The following is a 17,320-nucleotide window of genomic DNA, read 5'->3' as shown; positions in this document are numbered from 1 at the left end:
GTCCTAATGCAAGACTTGGCTCTCGTATTAAAATAAAAACAATCTATACCACTTGCTGTTCTGTAGCGATTTCTTCAGTCATAAATCTCCCGTTAACTGTGGAATGATTCCATTCATACACATGTGTTCACAACTCCTTTTTCCATTATGGCAATTCCAGATTACAACCATATAAACCAGCACTTTTGATGGCAGAGCCTCTAATTTTCACAAAATGCTATTCTGACACCTGTTTGTGTGACACAGGCTACATACAACCAGCCCTTTGAGAAAAATTGTCAGAATTACAATGGAGTACTTTTTTCACTGAGGGAGTAATTGATATGAAGCTGTAAGTAATGGCAAGTCATTTAGATTTCAGAAGCTAACCTAACATAACTACTCTTCAGATTAAATAGTCCTCAGAGAGTAAAATTTATTCCGTTGTTGTAATTTGGCCATGTCTAATTACCTTTGAATTCACATTTTAGATCTTTCACCCATTTCTTGATCTGCTACTTCATTTGTACAGCCAAGTCATGTTGTGAGTAGGCAGCATGTGTACAAGAGTTTTACCAATGCGTTAAGAAAGTTGTGGTGTCCCACAGAATAAATGCAAAATATATGCAATTAAACTACATGCTGCAACAATTAAAAAGAAAATGAAAAGTATTCCAAAGAGATGATAAATTACCAAAGCTGTTTATTTATCTACATATTTGCAAATCAGTGTTAATACACAAGTAGATTTACACATATCTTTTTTTTATATTTATTCAAAAGTATCAACATTTCATATCTACTTGATTGTGTATTGTCCTATCCTCGCTCCCTACTCTCTCATCAGTTCATTATTAGAGATCTTAACGTCTTGAAATGATAATATTTATATCATCATGATCTTTAATATTTTTATATATTTATTTGACTAATAATTACTCTGCTCTTTAGTGAAACAACAGTGTGCTTTATGGTAGTAACCAGTTGAATTCATTACAAATGTGAACTCTCTATTCTCTAAATAATCCCAATTTATCTCTCAACTATATCTTTAACCAGAAAAATAAATCTGCTAATAAAATCTAAAATGAGATTACTAGAGTCCTTGATGATTTAAAAAATAAATCTGGGTTTAAAGAACTTCAAAGCCTGCTTTATTTTAAGATATAATAAACAAGTGAAAATTCATAAAATTTTTACTTTTAAAATACAGCAATTCTGCTTGATAATCTGTCACTTTTACAAGACCATATTTTAAAAAGAATCCTTATTTTAAACCAAATTACATTTGATTTATCTGTAGACTAAGAATTTCTATTCTTTTTTTCAATAGACATTTGAAATTTGATTTTCCATTAGCTACTACAATATTATGGTGTTACAGTTTTCAGCCCAATATTAAATGCTACCTGATGAAAACATTTTAGTATAATATTATATTCCACAATACTTCACAGTTTAACTTTTTCACTTCAATATTTAAGACCTGATTCTGTACTTGTGCCAAGATAAATCAGAAGGTACTCCATTGAAGTCACTGGAGTGAAATCAGAGTCAGGCCCTTAGAATATATTCTCAACTCAACATGTAGGGATAGTGCTGAAAAATTTACTCTAACAGAGTAGCATAACTGAAGCAACTCACACTGAGATGAGAATGTATTATGCTTCTGCGTATGTAACACATTTTGCAGTTAGTTGAGACCTAATATGAATTTGGATTACTATTTCAAAACGGAAAGTAAATTATATCATACGAGCCATTTTTATGGTCTTGAACCTCCAACGTTCCCAAGAATTCATCTTAAAGACATCTGCTAACCAGAATTCATGTGTGGAACTCTCCAGCAACATAAAATGGGAGTTTTCCACTATGCCCTTATTTTGCTAACTATTTCTCCTTCCACTCAGAGTGAGCTAGAAGGCTGATCAAAGACAGAGATAATATGTTTTTCTATGACATTTTCACTACTACTATCACATTATAATTTCATCATTAGTCTTTAGATTGTAAGCTCTTCAAGGCAAGGATTGTTTTATAAGTTTGTACAGTGTCTTACACAATGGGACCACCAATCCTAACCGGGGTTTCTAGGGTCTACCATAATATAAATAATAATAGTGTTTTTTCATGACACAAAGCCTATAAAGAAAAAAAGTGTGTCAAACTGACTGTGGAGTTAGAAATATAATTTTAAAAAGATATTACCCTATGGAGTTATATCTTATGAGATGAGTGTTGTCATCTGTAGAGCACTATAAAGTAACAGAACAGTTCAGCTTGGGGTTGAGAATAAGACAAAGAAGATAAACGAGACTGAAATATGAGACTCGATAAAATTAATGGCTGACATATTTCCAAGGAACATAATGAAGTACTGCCTCATTGAGGGTATGGTCAGCCTGAGGAATTTACTGCAGCAGGAGGGCAGACTCAAATATGGTGCATTGTTTTTTAAAAGAAGGCTGGATAGTTTTAAACACCACTTGTGGGCAGCGTACACAAATTTAGCAGAGGGTTATACACAGAACTCTGTGAACAGCAGATTTTTCAGCTTGCTAGCAGTTCTGAGGGTGGAACGGGAGGGAGAAGCGTTCTGGGTCAAGCTGACACTGACATTTTTCAAAATTTTCAGCAAATCAACAAGTAATTGATTTGGATAGAACAAAAACAAAACACTTTCAATTTAGGGCATTTTAACCTTTCTTTTTTTTTTTTTTTTTTTTTTAAATAAAAGCAAAGGAAATTTGGAAACAAATGGCTAGATTTGCAAAATCAGGGTGGTGGTGATCCCCCTTATACCAATAGCCCAGAGGCTGGGCACTGACTTGGGGGGTGGGAGCACCTGACTGCAGCCCCTGTTCCAATGAATAATTATTAATATAAAGTGGAACAGCTGCCAAATAAGAGACAGAGACAGAGAGAGAGAGAGAGAGAGAGGGGAACACACACACCCCACCCCCACCCCAAGCCAGTGTATCCTATAGCCTGGTGTTTAGGGCACTAACCTGGCAGGGGCAAAACCTAAGTTCAAGGCCCTGCTCCAGAACAGGGATTTGAACCTTGGGCGCTCACATCCCAACCAAGTGCCCTAACTAATAGACTTGGGTGTAAGAAAAGGGGTGGTACTTGAACTGACAGAGCAACAGTTCATAGATTCCAAAATAGTTCCGCTTGAACTAGACAACATCTTTCAAAAGAACATCCGATCTTCATTTCAAAATTGCCAGTGATGCAGAATCTACTACAAACCTTGGCAAATTGTTCCAATGGTTAACCACTTTCACTATTACGAAAATTAGGCCTTATTTCCAGGCTAAATTTGACCATGTAGGTACTTTGTTCAAGTCGCTCCTAAACTCTCTCTTTGTTAAACTAACAAGACTGAGCTCCTTGTGTCTATCACTATAAGACAGGTTTTCTAATCCTTTCTGATCTCATGGCTCTGCACCTTCTCCAATTTATCAACATCCTTCATGAACTGTGGGCACAAGAATTGGACACAGTATTCCAGCATCGGTCACACCACTGCCAAATACAGCAGTAAAATAACCTCTACTCCTACTCAATATTCCCCCATTAATGCATCCAAGGATCATCAGGTTGAGTATGGCAAATCCAATGTTAATAGACAAGAATAGGGGGATGAGAGGGTAACAAGAGAAGAGAATCCAGAGAATTTGACTTTGGGTTTTGGTAATGCATGATTTCCCCTAGGCATGGAGCTTAAGGGAGTTGTAATGCATCTGCAGGCCTACTGGTCCTTCAAAGGAAGGTGTTGGTCTAATTAGAAATGCCAATTTCAGAACTCCTTTTCCTCCTCCCTGCCATAGCCACAGTTAATTGCACAGTTCTCTCTCACTTGCACTGCTCTGACTTCCTGCTCCCTGGCCTCCTCTCCTGTCTGTCCAATGTTCAGTAGCTTAGAATTACTTCTACTCTCCAGTAAAGCTCTGTCTTGCTTACACACTTCATCTCACCCCCTTGCACTGCCCAGTCATTTCACCTTGTTCCTCCCTTTGACTCCTCTTCCCACACTTGGCTGCACATCTCTTTTCCTAGCGTTCTCTATACCTAAAATGATATTCTACCACATTCACTTTTACACTGCAAGTCACTCCTTGAAATCTACCCTGGACTTTGACTCCTGGGCTGCCTGCTATTGCTCGATCTCTCCTTACAAATATTAGACTTTACTTGATTCACTTGCTATACTATGCCCCACATCTTTTATTTTAACCTCACTCCCCCTTCCTCAACATCCTGTTTTATGTTCTATATTTGTCTTATTGAAAATGAAAACTCTTTGAGGCAGGGGCCATATGTTTATGTCTTTAATCTCTTAAGTGCTATCCAAAGCTATAGTGATTATTTATATTATATACACACACCACATGTGTTTTTGTTAAACTACATAAGCACGATCCAAAGTTATAGTGCCAAACACATGCCCACAGCATACAGAATTATATATGTATGTACACACATAAGGCCCTGTGACTTTGATGGCACTTATGCAGTTTATTAATAAAAACAAAACACCACAACAACAAACACAAAAACTGCTAGAAAAAGTACACAGCAAGGAAAGTTTGTCAGCAGTGCCAGAATTTTTAGTGAAAGCAGTAGTGAAACCTACAGTGCTGGCCCCAGATTTTGTGGATAGCATGTAAATTTCCCCACTGCCCGTCAATAGTCTGATGGTATGAATATCATCTCACTTATGATGGAGTGCAGAATAGACGACTCGTGCCTCCTGATACGGGGGTTGGGGGGGGGAGGATGGGAGACCACACGCTATGTAAAGGGGAGGACACGTGATTGCAGCCAACTCTGCCGGCTCCTGGGAGGCTGGGGTCAGAGGAGTGGGGAGCATGAGCCCATGGGCCCCGCTGAGGCCACGCCTAGCCCAGGGAAACTCACAGCACCAGTGTCTGCCTGGAGTTTGTGGACACTTCAGTAGGGGAGGCAATGCCACTACCTTCGGCTAAGCAGATGCCAGGGAACCTGCTCTCAGCACCTTCCCCAGTACACCCCTCCCTGAACCCAGCCAGGGGCCGTTGTGCTTTCCCCACTTCACCAGAGTTGCCTGGGGACGGTGGCCCTCTATCTTTCTCCCACTGGGACACCCCCCACCCCCGACACCTTCGGCCACTCTCTCTGGCAGCTGGGGAGCAAGAAGGAGCCATTTCTCATGCTGGCTGAAGCAGGCTGCTCCGGGTCACTGTTCTGTGCAGCACGGCAGCTGCCTGAGAGAGCCTGGCTGGGGAGGTGATAGCGGCTCGCCCCTCTACTCCTGTCCCAGGCCTGACTGCCAGGGACAGGGGCTGAGTAAGCTGGAAACATGCCAGGGGCTCACTTGGCCCCTATCCCCAGCAGCCAGGCCTGGGTGGGGAGCAGAGGGGACGAGTTGCTGGCGTCTCCCCAGCCAGACTTTCACAGGCAGCCACCACACTGCACAGAGCAGAGATCCAGAGAGGCTGGCATGATAAGCGGGTGGTCCTGCCCCTTCCACTCTCTGCCTGGGCCTGGCTGCCAGGGATAGGGACTGAGCATGCCAGGGAGCAAGCACAGTGAGAAAAGGGAGCCTCTCCCTCTCCTCCTCAACCCCCTCAGGCCAAGCAGAAATTTTTTTTGGGGTGGGGGGGGCACTTGACCCCACATGCGTCGCATACGGAGTGCAGTAAAATCTGGTATGTCTAAAAGTAGAAATAATTAACAGCATGTTATTTGGCTTGTGGCAGCATAAACACTGAATGATGATAACTTGTTGCCATGTATTGTTACCTTAATACTTTGAAAGAAACAGGTTTTATTTTTTGATTCTCCAAACTAGTAGGGGACCTAAATCTTCTGTAAACTCGACAAAACCCATAAAGAGTACATTTTTATTTACTGTATTTTTAGGTTTAGAATGCACCCATTATGTAATTCCTAGGAACACAAACAAATTACAATTCATTTACCGGCATTAATAAAAATAAGGCTCATCATTTACCAGTCATACACAGACCACAAATAAACTAAATACCTATACAGAGTCAACTTCCTCAAGCAAAAGCCCGAGAAAACAGATGACTATTGCACTACTCCCTACAGGTTCAAAGACACTGTCTCTGTCAGACCAGTGGAGAAAGCAAAAAGTAGCCCCAAGGGCCATTCACTAGGAACAACACAGTGCCAGCTCCCTAATATGTGAACTTAGGGAGCACACATTCTAACTGACTTCAAGCAGGATGAATGGCAATAACACAATCTGAAGGACACAAAGGCATGGATAACTCTGGCAAGGCCCACATCAGAGATAGTTACAGCTGCCATACCAGACACAGATTATACAAGACACTTTTCGCAGTGATGCCATATAAGAATCCAGAAGTAAAAAGCACTGAGAAACTGCAAAAATTTGACAACTGGGTATAACTGGGGGCAGGTACCACCTTTTGCTGTAGGCTCTGGGTACCCTGAACCTATCACAACATCATCTGTCTGCACCATCCTTCCTATTTCATATGTTTTTAATCATTCTAGGTGCTTGAGTGAAGATACATTAAAGAAAAGCTTTGTTAAACTAATAACATATTTAGAGGTGTCTCTCTGCCACTGAAACAAAAAGGGAAAGTAATTAATATTAATTATGTAAAGTGTTGGCTTGGAAAAGGAAAAGAATCAGGAGAATGATCCTGAAATTCACTGCACACAAATATACATTGGAGGGAATTTAACTTAGTTCATACTCTTATGTTCATCTATGATGGCAAATTAAAACTGGTCTTACACACTCAATGCACAGGTCTGGAGTATTTAAAAAAAGCTCAATATGTTAAGCGCAGTATATCTCCAGAGAAATTAGGTATTGACTGCATGCCTCAGTGAGTAGAAAATCTACAAAAATCCATATGATACACTGATCCAAATGTTACTTTTTAACAATTCTAACTATGTAACAAATTTTTAAAACATACATTTGATGCAGATATAATTCACTTTAATTATCAAGTAACAAGAATGTAATTCTATTTATACAGCACGGACTTTCAAAATGAATGCAAGACTATGTTCAATATGGTTCACTCAAATTCTATGTAAAAACTAAAACACTACAGTCTAATTTGGGGAATAAATCTCCAATTTAAAAAAGGCATCCTCTAACCTCTCTTTCTTACAACACCAGAGCAAACAAGTAGCCAGGAAGACTGAAGTCTGTCAAGTTAGTTTAGAACCTAGGCCAGAAGCTCAAATGAAAATTAAGCACATAGCAACTCATGTTCCATACTGAATGATATTGATGGGAAGAGCAGATCTTAGGCTCACAAAAGACCGTCACAAAAATGCAGACTAGTAATGGAAACTGATACCATGGAATCGTTGTTTGGTGTCCAATGCTAAATAACTTCCAGGATCTCAGTATGATTCCCAGTGGATAACATCACAACAGCCATCATAACTGGGAAGCTTAGCAAAGAGTACATGGAATGAATGTGAATGAGGCTGGATTGCTCTCTCTATCCTACCTGTGATAGCAATGTTCATTTAAGTTAGTGGGAAGCTTGCAATGAAACTGCGCGGTACTTTCTTTGTGGAAAGGGGCAAATCAGTTTCAAGAGGCACTTTCAAAAGCCACAAATTGATATTTTTTGGAAGTCGAAACCAGACATCTCAATCAAACCACTGCACACTTTTGTACAGCTAATTCATAAATAAGAAAGAGTGGAAGTTTGAAGGTTTCCATTTGTCTAACTCAATATAACAAGTTCTACCACTCAGGTAGAACACCACATAAAAAAGCCTTAATAAATATTTTTGTTGTTGAAATATTTGACTTTTAAAATACTTTGGTATGGTACATATAGTCAGAAAAGCCCTTTGGAAAGAATCATATATACACACATGCATATATATAAAAATTAAAAATCAACTATGTTCAAAGAACAACATTAAGGCTGCACGTCAAGCATGCAAAAGTTAGGAAAAGCCAGAATCATGGTTGCCTGTGCAACCTTAATTTATCCTCCTTCTACATATGCATTATGATATCGTCTAACTACTCACCACATACTGCTTTTTCCACAAGAGCCCTGCCTCATTCCCTGCACTGGACAGTGTGTGCTCCAGGTGAATGAGGGTTGTGAATGAGGATGTTGTCTGTAAGCCCTATGTGCCATTTGTTTCTGAAGTGGAAGTTTTGTAGTGAATGAGGTAGAGGACTGCAGGAAGAATAAGGACGGTGTTGTGCTTAAGACAGTTGAATGCCACCATAGATAACAGGATTCTATCCCTGCCTTTGCAACACTACTGGACAAGCCACTTAAACTAAGCTTTTCACAGGAGCTGCTAATTTTGTGTTCCTCATTTTCTAGGTGCCCAATTTGAGACACCGGGGATCAGATTTGCAGACAGGCTGACAACTGCAGCTCAAATCAATGAAAGCTGTGCACAAAATGTGTTATAAAATGTTATGGAATGCTAAATTCCCTGAAAAAAAATCAAGCTCTGGTTGTCTCAAGTTGGGCACCCAAAATCAGTGGACACTTGAAAATTCTGGCCTTAATCTCTCTCTGCTTCAGTTTCTGATTTTAAAAAGGGGATAATATTTCCCTATTTCACAGGCACATCAGGAAAATACTCATTTCTTTAATGTTTGTGAATCACTCAGATTCTAAGGAATGTAATACTTCTGTATTCAGAGCACGGTTTGAAAAGTGTGCAGGATATATGGCATGGGAGCACATACTGAACAATGAAGATAAAAAGAAATACTGCACAGCTGCCCATTCAGTGAGCACCACCCATCCTATGCACTGAATGAGGCTAGGGGTTCTGTTGAAAAAAATAGTATGTGATCATGTAATTAAAGACCGTGTCATGGCAAATGCACAAAGGGGCTGAATTAAGGATGCACAGACCACCATAAAAATCTGGCATTTTCTATCTTTCAAGTGTTTGATTTTGCAACCTTAATGTTTTTAAGATGGGCTTTTTAGTTGTTGTTTTATTTTTAATGTGATATATGTGTGTCTGCATGTGTATATAGATATAGTGGGTACACTCCCCCTCCCTCAGCTCAACGGCAGCCCAGATCCATTGATGTAATCACATTAGAGACTCCCCTTAGCAGCGGATGCCTTCACAACCCCCTTGGAAAAGATAACATGGTCCCAGTCTATATTAACTTCCATGGGAAATGTGTAGGGTTGGAGGGGAGATGTGCCCTCTGATGTTGCCTGGATTCTGCTCCCTTCTCCACATGGAACTCAGACCTGCAGCATGTGCTCTGCGGGTTCTAAAGAGACGGAATTTGCCATAACAGTCTTTTCTTACAACATGCAGTTGGAAGTGGAAAAGTCCAAGTCCTTCACAACAACTAGCTGCCCCAAGTGAATCCTCAACTGGTGTAAATCCTGAGAGATCCATTTTTTATAGCAGTTCAGGGTCTGGCTCCCTATCCCTATACTGTCTGGTGTCAGGCCCTGTAGATTTTTCTCTTGGGGCAAACTCTGCCCCTCACACATGACACTGAGATGAAATGGCAGTGAAGGGATATTTGTGGGGAGTTCCTTTTCCACAGCCCTCCCCATCTTACCCACCACCACCATGGCTTTTGATTTTACCACAGAAGGGGATGATCTGACCTCTAATTTTGCTGGGGTGAGGAACGAAGAATTCACCCACTTACACCCAACCACAACCACCCTGTTCAAAAGGGGGAGGGAAATAAAAGATGCATCCCCTCCCTAGTACCAAGACTCTCAACTGCCTCCTGTTCACCAGAAAACTAAACCAACTGCTATGCCTGCCCAGGTGCTCAGTCCCAACTGCCACAACCTCCAGTTTCTCCCTTCAACAACACTCACACAGATCTCCAAGGGACAGTTTTCAGAGTGGTGCTCATGCATCTAGTCACACAGCTCACAGTAACAGGGTCAGGAAGGGACTGGAGCATATGTCCTCTTCACAACAGAATGTTTTCAGCAGGTGAAGCTGTGCAATTGTCTGAGCAGCATATACTTGACAGTCTTATTTCATTTTTCCTAATGACCAGCGTTAAACGACTGCAGGTTTTAACAGCGCTGGCAAATTATCAAGACCCTCTACATTACATGGTCAATGGTCCTTTTAATAGAAAAAGCAATAATATACAGTTGTTTGTGCCAACTAAAACTCATTAGAAAGTATTAGTTTAAGGTAACAGTTCAGCAGAATTAACAAGCACAAATTTCTACAGTTATCATTTGAGACACTGTGGTCCTACCATAGCTAGCCACAGACAGCCAGTCCATTCTTTCAGGTTTAGAAAATTTGAGGGGGTGGAAATACTTAACAAAAATATTGTTTTGCAGCAAGAGTCAAAGTTTTTCAATAATCACCATTTTTCACTAGCATAACATTAGAATTGACTTTTTGTCTTGCTGACATAGCAACTAAGAAAGTTGTGTTACATTGACCATATTGATTGTGAACAATGCAGCCATCATTGGGACTCTGCAACATATATTTTCAATATTGACCTCCCACTCCCTTTTTCCATGGCTCTGTGGGTCTGCTATTGAATTTGGACTGCAGTATAATAAACAGCTAAGGTTTAATTAATGGTAAATGAATACAAGACAGAGGTTATGACTTTAACTAATTAGGGAATTGTTGAATTAAGTCTGCCTTGGAATGCAAGGCAGTACAATCAATATCCAATAAAAGGACTATGTATGTAATTTACCTGCAAATGTGTTTCCAATACCATCAAATTGAGTTTAAATAAGTAAGATATATGAAAGGCTACTGGAAAAGATTTCAAAAAGTTAACACTTTGTAGCTTTAAAAAAGGATTCTCTCTCTGTAGGAGGATGTCTCGAAATGGTGTGACACACAGACTGAAAAACAGGTATAGATCTGCATAAAGGCATATTTATCAGGCCACAGAAATTCTTCTTAGGTAATGTGAAACTGCCAAACATCTCCCGCATCTCTACGTTCTAGAGCAGGGATTCTCAAACTTCATTGCATCGCGACCCAGTTCTGACAACAACAGTTACTACACAGCCCCAGGACAGGGGCCCAAAGCCAAAACCCGAGCCCCGCCACACCAGGCTTGGGGAGGGAGGCATCAAAGCTGAAGCCCAAGGGATCCAGCCCCAGGTGGGGCGCCTGTAACTGAGCCCCTTCGCCTAGGGCTGAAGCTCTTGGGCTTCAGCCCCGGGCAGTGGGGCTCAGGCCATGGCTTCAGCCCCAGGCCCAGCAAGTCTAACGCCAACCCTGGTGATCCCATTAAAATGGGACTGAAACCCACTTTCGGGTCCCGACCACTGCTGTTCTGGAGCATGAACAAAACAAACCACTGTACGATAGTATTATCAATATAAGCTAATGACCAAGTTTAAAGGCAAGTTTCTTTTGTAGCTTCTTCCCCCATCTTCCAGCCTACCTCACCCATTATTCTCTAAGTGTTAACACATTCCCCTTTCCCTTCACTAGAAGCAACATTCCCTGCTGTGACAGGAGGTCACCACATAAGAGCTTCTTCTGATCAACCATCACCAATACCCACCACTGCTCCGTAACATACTCCAGTTCACACAGCCTGATTACTTATTCTGTAATCACTCTTCTGAAATAAAAGAAGAAACCTACCTACTCCCTTGTGGGCATCTAAGCTGGTAAACTCTATTGTCCCATTATGGCCCTTTCTAGGATTTTCCTTATACTGTTTGTGGTTCCCATTGGGACAATATCGGTAGGAAAGTCCATAATCTGCAAGATAAACCTGGAAGAGATGAACAGACAAATGAATAATGCTTTTGTCCTTTGAAAGTATAACCTTTATAATTAAGTCTTAAGAAACAGATAGGTTAAGGACAGTCTTAGATCTACGTTTTATTAAACCAAATGGTGTCTCAGGATAAAATATGTACAACTGGGTGCTGTAACTGCCGCCCTCTCCATTTAAATCCTTCTTCTACCATGCGCTTATCTTATTTCAAAGTCGAGTAGGATTTCCGTCTTTTTATTTTGCTCTTAAGTTCTTTTCTCTCCAGTTCGGCATCTAAGCATCATAAACCACAATACGTCCTATCTGTCCTCATGCAGCTTAAGGGGACCCCTTCCTCTCCTTCCTAAAAACACACACACCAGATCAAATCTTTCAACAATTAAGATTTATTATACAAGTTCATAATGGCGAGGACTATAAAAGTGTAGAAAAAGAGTGAAAGTCACCTAGTTTCTCTAAAACACAAAATCCCAGTTTGCATATAGAATTTATCATGCTATTGCCAGCCATTAGACTGGTAGTAGCCACATCATCATCATCACCCCCACCACCGCTGGTAACTCAGTACCAGAAACAGTTTTTTAAACAGAATGCAGAAATTTTAAGAAAAAGACAGAAAGCAATCAGAAAAAAAATGTTCCTCAGTTATGTTGAAATATTTACATTGAAAATTTTTAAGAAGTTTTACAAGCACAGAATCAAACTGTATTGGCAGACCCAATGGGGTTCAAAAGAGTTGCATCGGTTATAACAAAGAACAGATTTTGGCCTCCACTGTGAACTCCAGGAAGAGTTCATTTATTATGACATTTATCTTCAAATACAAGGCTAGCATATTCTTCAAGATTTGTGGCTATATGCACGCAAGTACCCAAAGAGAGTACATACCCGCAAGGGGCTGAATACTGTACGTGATATGTACTTTAAAAAAAAATTCTTAATGCTTATCCATGTGAGTGAATATTAATAATAGAGCAGACTGAAGATAGAACTACTGTAGCAAGCCTCACATTTTACAGCAATCTCTATTAAGCAGTATTGTTTAATGGTTAGACCAGCAGACAGTCAGGAGAACTGTGTTCTGTTCTCAACTCTGCCTCAGTCAGTGTCACTTTCAGCAAGTAATTTGACTTCACTGTGCCTCAGTTTCCCCATCTGAGAAATGCAGGTAAGACTGCAGAAAATGTCTATTCTACCACTTATATACTTTAGACTAAGGTTGGTTTTGTGGTACATCATTTTCACACGCTTGCCTGACCTTTGCCCTTCACCTATTACTAGAACTGGTCAACCTAAATTACGTTGTGTAAATATTCATAGTGCTTCTTACCACGTAATATGCTGCACATTCACAGAAGACAGGTAGTACAGGCCAGATCCAAAACCCTTTGAAGTCAATGTACAGACTCTCTAAATAGGTAGTATAATGTAAGAATACAAGAAACTAGTTTTCTTAGTATAATCTTTAGTAACTTTTGTTTTCCATTTAGTTTTAATAGGAAAAAGTTTATCTGGTAACAGAAGAGCTCTCTGTGCTTTAAATTTAATTATATCGTTGTTGGTGGGTTTCACTCCTTCCTACATCCCTCCCCAGGAAAAAACCACGACCACTATTTTGTAATGCATGCTGTTAAATGACTGATTCCTGTTTGTGCTCCAGGCAGCTTCAGATTTTGGGCTGTTGGCGTCATGGTTTTACAGTTTCTGCTGTAGGATCTGTGCTTATTTGGAGCGTGTAAGCTGGGATAAAGCACTCTCTTCCTGCAGGGTGATGTGTTTAAGATTACTGAGTATGTTTTTCACCTGACGGACTGTACAAACTGTGATACAAGATTAAAGACTGTAGGCACCATTAGGAAATCTGGGACAAGGCACAAACTTTGCTGGGTTGACCCAGTGATTTTCTCCCATGTTCTCCAGTGTATTCTAGATGCTTTGGTACCCACCCTAATTGAGCCTGAAGTCAATAATGCACTGAGTCAGTGTGGCAGGGCACTGATTTAAACTACCATATCATCAAGCTTAGTGATGTGGAGGGGAGCCTTCCCCATATGGTGTGGGCTGTGGTGGAAAGATGCTGTACGGTGTGTTCTTCCCTGGCTAAGTAGCAGCATTTGGATTTTGCTTGACTGTAGGGTCTTTGGCAGAGATAGCTGGGCAGGTATAGATAAAATGACACCAAATTGAACCAGACCCCTAAAAAGCATGGCCAAGTTTTATATTAAATTTAACAGGTTTTTAGCATGTTAGAGAAACAACAGAGCGGCATGAGTGAAGGACATCAAGGCATCTCCACACTTCCTGCCCTGCTGGAACCACAGGATATGTCTACGTTGCACTTAAACACACGTTTGCCCTGTGTCATTTGACTCTGGCTTGCAGGACTCAGACTGCAGGGCTATAAAACTGTAGTGCACAGAATCAGGCTTAGGCTGGAGCCAAAGCTCTGGGACCCCTACAGCCCAACCCCAAACATCTACACCACAATCTTACAGCTTGAGCCCCGCAAGCCCAAGTCAGCTGACACAGGCGGGCTGCACATGTGTAATTACAGTGTAGAGATACCCACAAAGAGCTGGTGAACTCACAAGTAAGCCTGTTTTCAAAAGACACCCAAATGTCATGAAAAGTATCTCAACTTTGGGATACTTAGTAAACCAAACATTTAAGTTCACTCATCATTAGTGTGGTTGCCCAGTCTAGTTCTAAATGACTCCAGGGAGGAGGCTTCCACCACCTTCCTTGGAGGACTCCTACAACTTTCACTATCAGCAGGTTTTTCCATGATCATGGGATTGATCCCATACCAGTGAAGTCAGTAGCAAAACTCCCTTTGATTGCAATGGAGATAGGATTTCACCCTGGAAGTTTTATCACCAACTTCAGTGAAAGCAGGAGCAGGCCCATGTAGTCTAAATGATCCTTTTCTTAATTTAATCTCATTAGTTGCAATTACACCCCTTTTCCCATGCTAAATAACTCCTCTTCCAATCCGGTTTTCAGCTTTTGATATTGCAGATCAGGGTATCCTTTGAACTCACTACATACATTGGTGGGGTTTTTAATTAAATGTTTTTCATTATAGGAAGGGGAGAAAAAGCCACTGACTGTAACAAAGAAAGAAAAATAAATACAAAAGTTAAGTACAACTTTTAGCCCATACTCACCATGTCATAAAATAACAATTAACATCTGTTCACTGCTTTACGTTGCAAGAACCAAAGAAAACAGGAACAAGCCATAGGAAATGAGAAAAAGAGAATATGTAGGACAGTATGTCAGACTGAAGAAATACCATGGAAAGCTAGGAAGCTGTTTCTAGACAGCCAATCTGTTTGTTTGGCAAGGGGTTGAACTTGGTTGGTTTTGTTTAGTTTTTGTTTTATTTTTCATGTAATTATGTACTGGACCCAGCAGTTCTTACTTAATTTCATGCATAAGTGTGCCTATCACACACGCAAATACCAGATATGCATGCACAGATAAGGCCAGTTATGTGCCTAACAGACGTAGGTGCTCATTTGTATGCATGAAACCTGATCATAATGCTTATATTTAAATACTTTAAACAAATGTTAAACAACAAAATAAACAGGGAACTTATGCTACCCTAGACCAATTAGTTAGGATATTCCACGGCATTCTCTTTTAGACTTGTGATGGGGTATACGAACCCCACTCTGGGCCAGAATGGGTTAATAAGAGCCTATAGGCCTTGCCCTGCTACACCTACTAAAGGGGTCAAGCCTGGAGGGAAGAGTTAAAAGGGCTGGAGCTGACCAGGAAGGAGAGCAGCTCACTGGCTCTCACTCAATTCTGAACAGAGCTGGGGGAAAAGGAGTATAACAAGACAAGGGTAGAGATGTAGGTAGGGACAGAGCTGCAGAGAGGCTTGAAGGGTGGTGGTGGTGGGGAAGGATGAATATTAAGAAAGGAGAAACCATTAGAGAGAGATCGGAGAAGGGGACGGAGGGAAACAGTCAGAACAGAAGGTCAGGAAGGTAATCTTGGCAGCGAAGAGGCGTGAGGAAGGAGAGCTGGAAGAGATCAGAAAGGAAGAGGCTGAGAAGTGATAAGAGTACAGGGGAAGTGTTGTGTTGAAGCATATAATTTTGAGGGGAGGGAAGATACAAGGTTTGCTAAACTTTGAATCAGCTGAACTGTAGTGGGTAAAAGGAGACAAAAACATCATCTCGACTTGTATACGTTTTTATATAAACAGCCAAGTGCCAGCTGGACTGAGTTTCGTTAGAGTGTAATGACCCCCAAGTACTCATGAGGTCACTGGTGTACCTAACAATGAACCAGGAATATGCAGAAACAGAAAGAAATGGCTATATCTGGGCATCAGACACTGCTTTAGCTTGAACAAATGGATAAGGGCTGTGTTGGCTGACCATTCCTCTGGGCATTAAGAGAGGAGCACAGTAAAACCATTGGTTTCAGAGTAACAGCCGTGTTAGTCTGTATTCGCAAAAAGAAAAGGAGTACTTGTAGCACCTTAGAGACTAACCAATTTATTTGAGCATGAGCTTTCGTGAGCTACAGCTCACTTCATCAGATGTATACCGTGGAAACTGCAGCAGACTTTATATACACACAGAGATCATGAAACAATACCTCCTCCCACCCCACTGTCCTGCTGGTAATAGCTTATCTAAAGTGATCATCAGGTGGGCCATTTCCAGCACAAATCCAGGTTCTCTCACCCTTCACCCCCCCACACAAATTCACTCTCCTGCTGGTGCTAGCCCATCCAAAGTGACAACTCTTTACATAATCAAGTCGGGCTATTTCCTGCATAAATCCAGGTTTTCTCACATCCCCCCCACCCCCATACACACACAAACTCACTCTCCTGCTGGTAATAGCTCATCTAAACTGACCACTCTCCAAGTTTAAATCCAAGTTAAACCAGAACATCTGGGAGGGGGGGTAGGAAAAAACAAGAGGAAACAGGCTACCTTGCATAATGACTTAGCCACTCCCAGTCTCTATTTAAGCCTAAATTAATAGTATCCAATTTGCAAATGAATTCCAATTCAGCAGTTTCTCACTGGAGTCTGGATTTGAAGTTTTTTTGTTTTAAGATAGCGACCTTCAGGTCTGTGATTGCGTGACCAGAGAGATTGAAGTGTTCTCCGACTGGTTTATGAATGTTATAATTCTTGACATCTGATTTGTGTCCATTTATTCTTTTACGTAGAGACTGTCCAGTTTGACCAATGTACATGGCAGAGGGGCATTGCTGGCACATGATGGCATATATCACATTGGTGGATGTGCAGGTGAACGAGCCTCTGATAGTGTGGCTGATGTTATTAGGCCCTGTGATGGTGTCCCCTGAATAGATATGTGGGCACAATTGGCAACGGGCTTTGTTGCAAGGATAAGTTCCTGGGTTAGTGGTTCTGTTGTGTGGTATGTGGTTGTTGGTGAGTATTTGCTTCAGGTTGCGGGGCTGTCTGTAGGCAAGGACTGGCCTGTCTCCCAAGACTTGTGAGAGTGTTGGGTCATCCTTTAGGATAGGTTGTAGATCCTTAATAATGCGTTGGAGGGGTTTTAGTTGGGGGCTGA

At 41.0% G+C, this 17,320-nt stretch overlaps 1 protein-coding gene across 2 annotated transcripts in view; it reads right to left on the bottom strand.

The window, feature by feature from the left end:
- The window catches only part of VRK2 (VRK serine/threonine kinase 2), a 77,593-nt gene that overhangs the window by 25,194 nt on the left and 35,079 nt on the right, over nucleotides 1–17,320 (bottom strand). For both annotated transcript variants that reach the window (XM_048842807.2, XM_048842808.2), the window contains one exon: nucleotides 11,605–11,737. In XM_048842807.2, coding sequence (XP_048698764.1) covers nucleotides 11,605–11,737 — 133 coding nt within the window. The remainder of the gene's footprint in view (nucleotides 1–11,604; nucleotides 11,738–17,320) is intronic.

Source organism: Caretta caretta, chromosome 3 (assembly GCF_965140235.1).
Source record: "Caretta caretta isolate rCarCar2 chromosome 3, rCarCar1.hap1, whole genome shotgun sequence".
In the NCBI taxonomy this organism is placed as follows: Eukaryota; Metazoa; Chordata; order Testudines; family Cheloniidae; genus Caretta; species Caretta caretta.
The sequence above is the reverse complement of the archived record's forward strand: the minus strand, read 5'-3'. Positions and strand labels throughout refer to the sequence as shown.